The following is a 12957-nucleotide window of genomic DNA, read 5'->3' on the forward strand; positions in this document are numbered from 1 at the left end:
CTATCTAGTTCTGCCCGTTCCTTGTCCTTCCACACAAGAACCCCGCTCTCCCGCGCTACCCGCACTCGTCCCTTTTATGCATACGTCATACTTCGTTACGTCATTCGATAGGCGCGCCAATGCGCGTCTATACAAGACCGCCTACTTTACACGACGATAACAGCGCAGGATTTTTTTGTTCGCCGTGGCTCGTTCGCAGCGTCTGATGAGTCTGATCGACGCATTGCGTGATGCATCAAGCGCGGAGGGACTCTCATTCGGATGCTTCTCCGCAGCATCCCCCATGAGCGGCCAAACAGGAGGCGGAGGGACGCGCTTACCGGACAAGGACGACCAACGACGACGACAACGTATTACGAGTGTGCGAAACAACAATTTGGCGAGGCGAGGCCCCGCGCATTATTTATTTCGGTACGTCTAGACGCCAGATTGTCTGTCCGCATGTCCGATCCGCGACGGAGAATTCGGTGGTGACGTCAGTCGTTGCATCGCCGCCGCCGCCGCCGCCGCCGCCGCCGCCGTCGTCGCTGCCGCCGCCGCCGTTCTCTCGCACGCGAGATCAAATTGCATCGTGTGTGTCTCTCCTTCGCTCACCCTATAACCCCTCCGACGGACATGTCGCACGCAGTTAAGCCCGCGTGTCTGCACGCCCGCGCGTGATCGCACGTGGGTACTTTATGTACCCGACGTGTCTTCCGAGTCTGGAGGGCCGGTTTCACCAACGTCGCGTAACTTTAACCTTATAGCTTAACTCATCCTTTATCTTTCTCTCTCTCTCTCTCTCTTTCCCTCTAACGAGGATAGAAGCAAGAAGTAACGGTGTGGCTTTACCGATTCACTGTTCCCGGCTTGAGACTAGAGCTAGAAATAGCTAGTTTCACTAACGCCGGTTAATTTTGACTGCTGATTCGCGGTTTCTAGTCCTAGTTCTAGTTACAGAAAGTAGTGAAGACTACTTTCTGTAACTAGACAACTAATATTAATATTTTTTAAAATTAAAATGAAATGGGATTGTCAATTGATCATATACTTACCTCTCGATGAGAATAATTTTATTCAAATTCCTTGACTTCAGTTACCATTTAAAACAAGCGAGCAAAAAGAAGCGATTTGAAATTTATATAGACGTGTTTAGAAAGCATACATTCGATTGAAGTTACACATGTGCTCACACCTATGTAATTTAAATACGTATTCTGTGCGAGATTAAGTGTGAAGTATGGGAAACATATGTGTGTGTGTTTGTGTGTGTCCGAGACACCGTAATACACTTCCTTCGACACACGTGCTCCTATGTCGTCTAGCCCGGTTTGAACAGGGATGAATAAGTGGTTACGTCGTCGGTCTCTATTCATCGATTTGTTTATGACACCCGTTCTGTTTTTTTTTCTCTCTTGCATGTTCATCACGATGAATCGATTTGAAGAATATGCATTCCATTACATTTTTTCGAAATATATTATACATCGATGTTTCATGTATACACATATTAGATATATATATATATATATATATATATATATATATAAAAGTAATAATATACATCAAAATAATGTCTAATATATAATAATCGCTTTATTAAATATTTTTCTAAAAGTTTATTATAAGAAATTTATAAAGAATTATCGCAAAAATTCGTTTGCGGCCTTTCATTAAAAATTTAAAAAGTTAATGGATATTAATGGAAGTTAAAAAGCTATGGAAACGGAACGTTTCGCATTTGTGATCCGTTGTGACTTTCCGTTCTTGAATACAATAATCGAGATCTTTGTAAAAATTGATTACAAATTATATTGTGTTGACTTGGATACCGTTACACTATGTTAAAGATAAATTTGCAGTTGATTTAAAAATACGTGAATAATTTTATCACCTTTTATCACAAATCCGAGTTCACTTGTACATCACGATTCTTATGTCAGTTTAATTCTTTCTTAAATCGCTAACTAACTTCGAGTCATTGGAGTAATTAAGGGCAATTGAAGTTTACAAATTTCCATGGAGATTTCCGCATGTAGAAGCAAATCGAATGTATCACGGTCGCCGCCTCTTTCTCTTTTTTATTCTCTTTTTTTTTAGACTTCTGCCGTCTACGTGCGTTGCCACGCATCGTATTTTCATGCACGCAGAGGCTGCATTTATTAAAAGCGATACATTATGATTCAAAGATCATATCTTTCGATTCGTCTAGACGGCGGAGAGGGAGGCACCCTATAAAGTCGTACGTGGCTGCCCCTGAAACAAGCATCCGAATACGACGAGCCTCCTTGTACATTTCTTTCTCGCGTAAAGCCTCGTGCGCTCCCGTCGTACATCGTTATACCTGCCAACTCCTCTTTTTTTTTTATCCGTCACTTCCCTCGCATTTCGTCGCTACGTTCCCTGAAGCCGTTCAATCAGAGGAACTTTATCTCGCCGAACAACCGAGACTTCGTGGAAACCAGACAAAGAGGAGAGAAACTCTTTCTCCTTCCGTTCCCTCTTCGCGCTAATCGAAATATATGAGAGCGACGGTGCCCCGGCTAAAAAGAGGCCACGATTCGATCGAGTTATCGCACGGTAGGAGATCGAGATCGATTTTTTGGTAGCAAAAGCCCGGCGCGCGCGCGCGCGTGTAGAGCATCATTTGCGGTCGCGGTGAAAGGAGGAAAAAAATTGACAATGTTCACCTGCAACGCGAAGAACCACGTATAATATACATATATATAGAGATATGTGATCGGTATACAGATTTTCGAGTGCCACGTGAGTATTTGTATGATCGAGGCACGAAGTGCCGGGACGATCCGCGGGACGATTTGCGAAATTTACAATAATCGGTACGGATATCGCAGATAAGTGACGGTGGAAAAGAAGATCGGAACAATCGGAAATTTGGTCAGGAGACCAATTCGATTCGGCACAATCTCCGGTAATCATCAACGGGCGGCAGATTCGCGCCGTGGTGGAAGAATACAAAAAAGTGTACGAAAAAGAAGAGGAAACGGTGGCGAAGAAGGGGGGCAGAAGAAGAAAGAGGTAAAACGTCGCGAGGAGAGAAAAGGCTGTCCTCCGCGGGATTTCGGTGCGCGAGGAAAAGGGGTTACCCGGGTTTGAAACGAGTGGAGGAGAAAGAGTGGAGCCGACGTGAGAGGCAAACGGTGGTGGAGAGAGAGAGAAAGTGGCCGAGAGGGAGAAAGAAAGAGAGATAGAGAAAGAGAGAGGGAGAGAGAAAGAGAGAGAGAGGGATAGAGGGGGAGGAGAGGGAAGAAAAAAGGAGTCATCGTAGTAACACACCGGCGCGTCTCCTCTCGCGGCTTCGTGGTTGTCTCGGAATTAGTGAGTAGACAGAATTATGTCTGTGAGCTGGCCAGCACGGCTCAGTTGAGACTTACTGCTCAGAGCGTGCACACGCATACTACGGAATCCTTCCTACTTACGCACCTCGCGCCTTCCTCGTGCGATTAGAACTTAGTCCGCGGCCGACCGGCAGACCAATCACGGTCCATTTTGCTAACGCGCCTCCGTACGAAACGGTGTCTTCTTCTTCATATGTGTTTGGACGTGCTGCGGAGTTACCTCGTTTGAAGAAGTAGCTAAGGTGACGGTATAGCACGGAGCCACCCGCTACAACGATGACGTCTTGAAGCCCCGAAGAAATTTCGGAGAACCCGGAGACATGTGATTAAGACATTTTTGTAATCACGCTTCTTGTTGTCGTCTTCCTCCGTGATTCTTCGAGGTGAGCGAAACACGAAATCGGAGATAGAGACTAATATAACGCGAACAATTAATTCAAATTGTTGAAAGTCAGTGGACTTTGAGGATTTAATAGCGAGAAAATCGACGAAAAATTTTCTCAGAAGCAAAAGCTATCGGTTATTTTCCTCCGAAAATTTGAAGATTATTTGCAGGCTGCAGTCGTCAAGCACGATTAACAAAATTTTCGGGGCATTTTTTTTCAGTGAGCCATTCACTCAGATTTAAAATTCCTGTGGACAGATAGCATTTCAAACTATTTAATCTCGCATACAAGACTATCTAATTTTTGGAATACGAGTGCTTCGATCGTAATTGCAGTCGAACATCATTCGAGTTCATTAAACTTTTTAGTGAATTTTTGTATTATTAGCAACAATGGGCATCAAATTCTTCGTACTTTTTTTATTGATATCCATCACAAGTAATGCGTGGTCTCGTCATCATCATGCTCACCGTCATCATTATCCAGAACACAGAAAAGAAAACAGTCACATAAATTTCGTCGAGCAAGAATCCAACTCTGGAAATAAAGAAACCACGGATACCGTGCAATTAGAACCGTTGAAGAAGAATGAAGAATACTCAGAGGTCTTAGATAGCAAAGGATCAATTCCCTTCAGTGCGCGGAGACTAGAGAAAATGTTGGAGAAGGCACTCCTGAAGATAATCACAGGTGATCTCGGCACGGCGGAGATGCTGCTGCTGAAGAGCTTGAATTACACGCCGGAAGAAGTACTGGCGATTCGCGAGCGGGAGCTCGGTAAGCGAAGGGATGAAGAATCGAGAAAAGCGGAGGAATCTAATGGGAAAAAATATTACGATGAGAATTTGTATAGAGATAAGGTGAAGCATTGGAATTATAACTCTATGGAATTCGAGTCGTCTCTCCGTAATGACCCCGACGTGGACGTGTCGAGAAACGAGAGGAGGAAGAACCGATACAAGGGCTTCGACTTTGACGCTTACAATCGCCAGGCGGTGCTCGATTACGAGAACCTGGCGTCCAAACTCGAGCTGCAGCAATCATCGTCCGAGCCTACAATGAATTTCGATTACGAGAACGAGTCGAGGAACACCGAGGAGCAAAACCCGTCGCAGAGCATTCATCAGAGCTTCGACCGTGCCATGGAGCCCCACGTGATCTTCAAGATCCCCTACGACGACTCCGAGTTCGATTCCAACTCCGAATCCGACGAAAAGTCAAAATTCGCGGACAGAGAAGCCGCCGTTTTGTCGAAGGGCCTGAAACATCGCATTCCTTCGTCCTTGAGACACACGACTGCAAGGAATGTTGCAAACTCCTTTCACGCTTCGTCATTGTCTACTTCTTCTTCTTCTTCGTCTGCCTCTTCTGCGGCTACCGGGCACACTCCACTTCCCATAGTAGACCAGCTAAGGAATTCTAAAGGCGTCGGGCCGGATTACCCGAAGAATCAGCCTACCTTCAGCACGACGGAGCTTCCGGAGCCTATTATCACGAGCACCGCTATTACGAATGCTACGTCTAACGCGACTTTCAGCGTGACAGATTTCGCCGATTCAGCGAACGACAGTAAATTGTCCGTCAAAGACGCGGACAGTACTGCGGCCGGCAGAAAAGTCAGCGAGTACGAGGGCCTGGAATGGGTTGAGGACGACGTTTATAGGGTGATACCGGCTTATGCGGATTCGTTGGGTTACGACAACCCCGACGAGAGCGAGACGTCGGAGTACGAGGAGAATCTAGGTTCCTCGCCGCAGGGAAACGAAAACGACACACTGGAGTATCAGAACGATTCTTCGGATCCGGCGAAGTTCTTCATAGCGAACGCCAATATCTCCGCCGAAAACGCATCATGGAGCAATCTGACTCCCTATCAACAACTAACGCGCAATCATCGTCGAAAGTAAGTTCAAATAAAAGAGCACTTTTTCATATTACGGGGAGAGATGAAAGTAACTTAATATTACTATTAATGATGATTATTTCAGTTGAAAAGCATCAATATGCACATATGCAGATTTGTAATTTTGTTTCATTTAAAATTTACTTCATTTCTCCTCGTACGAAATTCTATAATTGCGCCATAATTTTATTAAATGTTGTTTATCACGTGCCTTGCTTAGCGAAAACGCATATCTGATATTTACAATATTTGCTTCTTGTATCTTTTAGAGAAAACGTAACTTCAAACTTCGACAGGTAAGCCTCCCAGCAGGCCTTTATTATTCGGTAAGGCATTCCGGTAAGGTGTGCCGTGCACTTTTCTTGACCGCTTTATTTTAAAAGAGCACTTCTCACAATCGCTTAGCCCGCGAATTATTGCTATTCTCGTGTTTTGTATGAAACGTGTTGGTACCGCGAATGCTTTTAATAGCGAGATTGATTGTGGAATTGCAATCGCATGATTTTTCGCATTTCGCTTTCCCTCCCTCCCTCTCTCTCTCTCTCTCTCTTTCTCGCAAATATCTTTAAATATATATAATAGTATATATAATATATATATAGTATATATAATATATATAATAGTATATTAATGAATATTTTAAATCTATATAATTTTTTTCACATCTATATATAAATTTTCACTGTGTATTCCGAGAATTTGACGAAGCGCCGAGGAGAGATTGCGAAAGTCTTGCGTTACGTGTTATTCACAAGGTTTGAGAGTTTAGCAAAACAATCTCTAATCTATATATATTTAGAGCTCTTCGTTACACGCTGCGCGCGTATTTTTACATAACAAAACATATCGCGATATTTTTCTGTCTGCAGTTTCAAATCTTCTATTCTTGAGCGTGATTTGTCTTATGCGATAAAAAAATTTTCCAGTATGACGTAAACTCATTATTGCATGACGCCGACTAATCATTTTTTTCATACGCAGCGTATTCATTTGCGCGCGTGGCACGCGCGAGCGTCTTGGAAATTGGAAGATTCGATGCGTAAACGCACGAGAGGCAAATCCGCCGACGTCGGCCGGCGACGACGCGGTCGGCATCGGCGTTCTCAGCGAAACGTTGCCCTCGTCACGTAAAAATATCTCGATGAACCGATAAAAGTATCGCGTGGAAGAGAAGCAAAGAAAAAGCTTAGTGGAGCAGAGGAAAATTGCGCGTTTCGTGATTTTTGCATGTCAAGCAATAATACTTGATGCAACTTATTTCACTTTATCACATCAGGACGCGCAAAATATCTGGATAGAAGAAAATTTTAATCTTAGTTTTAATCTTCGAAGGAAGATTTAATCTGTTGAGATACTCCTACGTGAGAGCATATTACAGCATCGTAAAATCGAAATTGACGAATAACATCGATGATTAATGCGTCAATCAAATACAATACATTACGGTTTTCGTACAGATAAAACAAGACTGTTTCTCGTAAAAAGATAAGAGATCCGAAGGCGCAATAAAGTTTTGCGCGAGGGACAGGTTTAGGATAGAGAGTGTTCTCAGCCAGGAAGGATATGCGCGGTGGAAATTCCGTTGCGGTCTCTAGCTGTGTGTTTTTAAATCGCCCTCTCCCGTTTCCCCACGACTGCTGCTCTCGCAGCAGCCCCACTCGTGCGGGTGTGCGCGGGCGTTTCTTTTATTTTATTAAGTCTAGACGCGTAAATGCATTCGTGCCGGCACTGGCGTAGCCCGTCTCGAGAGTCCTCCGAGAGCGCGTGCTGTTAGCCGATGCATTCGTGCATCGCTCGCACGGTCGTGCGCGCGGTTGCATCGAGGATCCGCCGGCCGGCTATTATCCTCGAAGCTTTCACACACACGGCGTCTTCGTTTCCAATTCATCCACTTCACTTCAATTTATCCTGCAAATTCGCGTCCTCCTGAGGGACGTGAATTGATCTCTCGGTTACGAAATAATAAATGTCAAAGAGTCTGTCTTCGATTTATTTCTGCAGCCATTTAAATAGCGATCCTTTGCAGTTTTAATTGCTTTTCTCGTGGTCGCAAACTTTTTTTTAATTCAGCCCGACGAAAATGTCGAGCGTTTGATTCGAACGGTGATAGAAATATCGGGAAGAGGGGAAGGATGTCACGTCTGGACGGAACTCTTTCGCGGCCGGACACAATACGAGTGTGTCGGCGGCTCGCGCAATTCGAAGTCTCCGAGACATTCGAGTTGAGCACCCCCGTAATCGCCGGGTGTCTAGTCGGGCTGCAGTTAGAACTCTCTTACGAGGTTACGTAACACATTTCAATTTAATGCGTTGACCTTGTCTATGCGTCTCTCTTCCTATGTCGACGGAGACGGAGCGACGGTGTGCGCGACGGAGAGAGAGGAGGAAGTTTTCGCCGGTGATCCCCTCGGTCCTCGTCGTTCTCTCCTCACTACCTCTCGCCCTGCATTCCGCCGCCGCCGTCGCACCGCCAGACGGTGCAATGTGCATTTTTACGGACGGCCCAATCAGGCCGCCGCGCCGGTTACGCATCGTCGGCCTATCGCGTCGCAAGGAACCGTTTTTTTTTCTATTCTTTCTTACCGTTTCTTTTTTTCCTCTCTCTCTCTCTCTCTCTCTCTCTCTCTCTCTCTTTAACCGTTTTTTTCCTCTTTCTTTTAAGCTGTAACTAATGTCCCGGGCCAAGACATTAAAATTTTCACCGACGCGCCTCGATAGCTTTCTTTTCTCTCTCTTTCTTGCCCCCCTTCCCCTCTTTCCGTCGCATTTTCCCTATCTAATCTCCAACGCTAATGGGCAACACGGCGATTCCCGGCTATGCTCCAGTGAATTTCATTATCGCGCGACACCCGGCCCACGAGGCGAGAGCGAGGAGGATCCACCGGCGCGCACCGCCACGCCGGTTCTCATGATGCAACGGCCTCCAGACTCTCCAGGTCCTTCCCTTTCCCAGACGGCGGACAGACGTGGCACGTACGCAACGAGCCGGCGCGAAACGCGTGACTTGGCCGCAAGCTAGATTAACGAGCATGCCTAGAATCGAACGCGAGGGGCTCGGCCGCAGCCGCAGAGAGCCGTGATTTCGGAGAAGAGCGTCGTAACTTCTCCGCTGTCTCTCTCTCCGCAAGAAAACAGGGTCTATTTTCTAGGTAACTCGATAAGACCGAGATGAAAAATGGAGTTTGCCTTTTTAGTTGTCATTGTTTTTTTTTTGGTTCCTCGAAGAGACGCGGCATTCGAATCTTCACAGCAGCCCATTTATCTTTTCCTTTCAGAAGTGAAAGGAAGGAGTTGAGACAGATTTGTAGAATTCGAGAATTACGAAGAAAATTTTTGCGTATTTGTCTTCTCTTCTATTATCCATATCCTTCCTGTTGATTTTGTTAGAGATTCGCTTTCTCACACTCACATTTTTTCTTCTCTTTCCCCTCTACATATCTTCTTCTTTTCTTCTCTTTTCCGTTATTACGGAAAATACATTTTTCTGATACTCAAGTAATCAATGAGGTCGTTGACGTGGTTCAGCTGCACTGAAACCTCCCGAGTGGGCGTCTCGGATACGGCAGTCCTTGTCGATGACGTAGAGAAATGACGCTCATCTTTCTTCCCCTTTCGTCCCCCATCGCCGTTCCTTTTTTTTCCTATTCCACCGGTCGTTGCTTAATGACTCGAAAATTTATTATGCAATCCCGCGGTGTCTCGACCGATCGTCTCGTCGTCGCCGTCATCTTTCGAAACCGTCGACAACCGTCTGCCTGTGATGAAAGTCTCCGGAGAGGCCGTGCGGGCCCCCGGCGCGCAAATAAACAAGTTCTCGTCTTGGTATCGACGAAAATCATGGGATCGCAATTTTAATATTGCAAACACGAAGTCTAAAAACTATAATAATAGCACCGGGTAGACGCGTCGGATGGATGCAATAGGTCACACATTGTGCTACCCGTCGCGTCGGGGAAAAAGAGTGAAATTCGAGTCACGCGAACGCGAACAACCGACGTCCAGTCGAGCCGAAGAAAAAGTCTCTGTAGGCCGGACGATGCAAATGAGTCTCTCGGTCGAGACGTGTCCTGGGAATGAACTTAAGATTCGAGACGCGGCCTTAAGAAATTAAGGTTTCGCCGAGACCAGACGGAAAGTCGAGGTGATTGGGGTGCCGGTGTATCCGCCGACTGTCTAGCCGCTGTCTGCAACGTGTAATAAATGCCTCCGAGCCGTACCGTGCCTCTGTAGGTCACTGACCATCGTCCATTGGCCCGTGTCGGCACCCGGAAGAGTCCGTCGGGAACCTGGAGGTGAAAATTCTCGAGCCGACAGACGCGCCACCGCACTATAAGTTGACGAAGCGTAATCATCTTTCCTAAATTGCAAAATCTAGAGCTTGTAAAATTTCACAGACTCAGAATTCTCAGGAAACTCCAAAATATGCTCCGAAAACATTTCAATACTATTTAAAAATGTTAGGGCATTTTTAAATCTCTCTCTCTCTCTCTCTCTCTCGGCACGATTATTTAAATATTTTTGGAGTCTTGAGGTCAAACAAGTTATTTTGTCTCTCTCGAAAAAACTCGACACTTGATTTATATTTTATTGCTTTACAGGGAAGAACAATCTTCTGAAACTTTTAAATATTTTGACTCAAGCTCTTGCATTTCTTCTTTTTTTAATTAATATCTCATGCGAGATTAATAAAAATAATTCTACTAACACGCTGAAGTTGTTCTACTAACACGCTGAAACTGGCTTTCATATTGCTACTCATCAAAGGCTTAAAAGCTTGGTGTGTGATATCATACGTCTTTTGTACGTTTTTTGTATATTTAGGCATTCCGTGTAATCTAATAAACTTTGATCTATCTGTGCAGTCAAGGCCAGAGGGCAATCGAAGATATTAAGCTGAAGATTCTCGCGTTAACTGGGAGATTCAACCTTAGCACCAACACCAATCAGGTCCAACGCGAGAAACTTGACATGATTTCGCCCGTTTGTGAGTAATTTAAAATCGTTCATTTATTTCCGACGTGTTTTCAAAAGTAAGAAGCAGAGTGGCAGAGACATCCCTTCGAAAATATTGTTTATCGGATATGTAACGAATGCGCGATGCATTGTATAGGTCAGATACCTCGAAATACGGATTCTGAGGCATGGTTGGATCCGTTTTCGATGAACATGCACTTTCAATTGAATCTTACCTCCGGTGATTACATCGTCGCCGCGAGATTGCGAATTTACAAGTTACCGCAAGAAAATGTCACGACTTCCGACTCCCGACTTTCGAGTCCTTTATACTCCGAGGAGGAAGATGACGAGAAGAAGATCAGGATATCCGTTTATTACTACACGAAGTCGCTGAAGAAGCATCGATGTGAGTATCTAATCGTTCGTCAGGTTGTTGAATTTATTTACACGTGAATATTTAAAGAATTTAGAAAATTGCGATTTCTGCAGCAAAGAAACGACTGATGGACTCCATCGTGACGCCTCTGACGGCCGAAGGGAGTCATCTGGTGCTGGATGTCAAGCAGAGCCTGAGATTCTGGCGACCGACACAGCGAAATCCACATGGTAACAATCACGGTTTGGTGATTCAGATAGAGGACCAGGACGGCCGGCCGCTAAAACCGGCTTTGTACATCAAGCAATCGTCTTGCGTGGAGAACGATTCCGATGAGAAGGCATGTGAGTGTGTGATCTAACAATACTAACTCCCGTTTGAGTCTTGGATTGACCCTTGGCACATTTTTGCGTAAGACTAAAAACAATGCGCGTAGTAACACTAGAAACGAAAGTATGTTAATAATGTGTTTTAATTGAAATTTATAAATTAATATCAGTTTAAATGATGAATAGAGACTTTTTAATTATTTTTAATGACCGCATGTCTGATTTGAATTGTTTATGACTTGGTAATTTCATTAATAATTAGTGCCTCAGTAATTTAATTAAGGAGAATGGAAAATAAATTTTTAAAAATCTTTTGCAACAATTCATATTTTTTAATATAAAACATAGATGTGTGTCGCTCAATTAATCCATTTTTATTTCTCAATATTCTTGTCTGAAAAATATTCTTTTTTTTTTCTACAGACCAGCGCGTACCTGCACTTTTCGTCCGAGCCTGTCCTCATTACGTTCGCATCGTAAATGACAAACAAGTCACATATGTCACGATGCGAAATTGTAGGCATTGATGGCAAAATGCACTTGACCAGGAAGCAAAAGAATTTATTTCGAAATAAAAAGAATCGACTTAAACAATATTGTTATCATCATTATCTAGAAATACTTGCTATTAACACGTAAAAAAACGTGCACTTTTATTGTATAAACTCACAGTTGTATTGAGAAATATCTATCCGGATTGTTAAAAATAGCACCCCAGAAATATCTACTCCGAGAATAGCAACTCAAAGAAAAATATCTACTCAGAAATATTATATAAGAATGAAATTTACCAAGTACTGGATTTTAAATTAAAAAATTCCACATCAAACATGAAGAAATTTAATACTCGAATAATAGACTAGCAAGCATATGAACGCAGAGACCGAACTATCAAATAGAATGTCCGTCGTTTTGAGCATTACTTTTACAAGAAATGCAATTTTTTACTAATTGCTTTTTTCACTGTTTATTTGAAATTTATTTAAAAAAAAATGCAGTTTCGGCTTTAAATAAATAATAATAGTTTAATTGTAAAAAAATGTAGTTTTGTAAGAATTCTTTATATAGACTGTTTACTATTAACTTAAAGAAGAATTATTTAAATATAATAAGATATATATATAATAAAATATATATATATATATATATATATATATATATATGTATACATATGCATATAAGAGTTATTATTAATTCTTGTATCTTAAGGTAAAGTATCGTATTGTGTAATGTACATATAATTAAGTGTAAAGTAGCCATGACTTATGCAAACGTGCTCATGACTGATATAGCCAAATGTAAAAGTTTAGATTCATATATTTCTCTCTCTATTTATGTTAAATATAGTTAGATCGATTAAGGGATCTTTTCTCCGAGTCTTTAGTTAGGCGAATCCGCGGAGAGTTTTCTCTGCGAAAACGTTGCAGATTTTTCGGAAAGTCTTTTCTTGTCTTGAAATTGCAGCGTTTTCTTACGATACTTACAATATATGTGACAAAGGAAGCGTTTAATGTTTAATGCCTTCTGCGGTGTATATAATGTATATTTCCATGACAAGATAAATAAATTCATTTGTAGTAAGATATATATGTATGAAATACATTTATACACTCTGCCCAAATATTATGAGATTCAATGAACGATAATCCCTCCCCTCTTTCTATAATTT

General features: G+C 43.0%; 1 protein-coding gene across 3 annotated transcripts; it reads left to right on the top strand.

Annotated features, from left to right (window-relative positions):
• The first annotated feature begins 3223 nt into the window (after window positions 1-3223).
• Window positions 3224-12404, top strand: LOC105454870. Of its 3 annotated transcripts, none has more exons than XM_011697799.1 (6): window positions 3224-5627; window positions 5897-5923; window positions 10490-10611; window positions 10738-10989; window positions 11073-11299; window positions 11712-12404. In XM_011697799.1, the coding sequence occupies exons 1-6, from the start codon at window positions 4117-4119 to the stop codon at window positions 11766-11768; spliced, it is 2196 nt and encodes a 731-aa protein (XP_011696101.1). In that variant the 5' UTR covers window positions 3224-4116; the 3' UTR covers window positions 11769-12404. The 3 variants fall into 3 exon arrangements, with proteins under 3 accessions (XP_011696101.1, XP_011696099.1, XP_011696100.1); XM_011697797.1 differs by having other exon boundaries at window positions 11073-11303; window positions 11712-11879; XM_011697798.1 differs by lacking the exon at window positions 5897-5923 and having other exon boundaries at window positions 11073-11303; window positions 11712-11879.
• Window positions 12405-12957: the final 553 nt, after the last annotated feature.

This window comes from Wasmannia auropunctata, unplaced genomic scaffold (assembly GCF_000956235.1).
Source record: "Wasmannia auropunctata unplaced genomic scaffold, wasmannia.A_1.0 LD335973.1, whole genome shotgun sequence".
Taxonomy (NCBI): domain Eukaryota; kingdom Metazoa; phylum Arthropoda; class Insecta; order Hymenoptera; family Formicidae; genus Wasmannia; species Wasmannia auropunctata.

What these genes read in the sequence shown, in the direction of transcription:
- LOC105454870 (XM_011697797.1), top strand. Translation starts at nt 4,117, where the DNA reads ATGGGCATCAAATTCTTCGTACTTTTTTTATTGATATCCATCACAAGT. An exon ending in TGACATGATTTCGCCCGTTT is followed by an intron (nt 10,612 to 10,737) that starts GTGAGTAATTTA and finishes TGCATTGTATAG; the next exon opens with GTCAGATACCTCGAAATACG. An exon ending in CGATTCCGATGAGAAGGCAT is followed by an intron (nt 11,304 to 11,711) that starts GTGAGTGTGTGA and finishes TTTTTTCTACAG; the next exon opens with ACCAGCGCGTACCTGCACTT.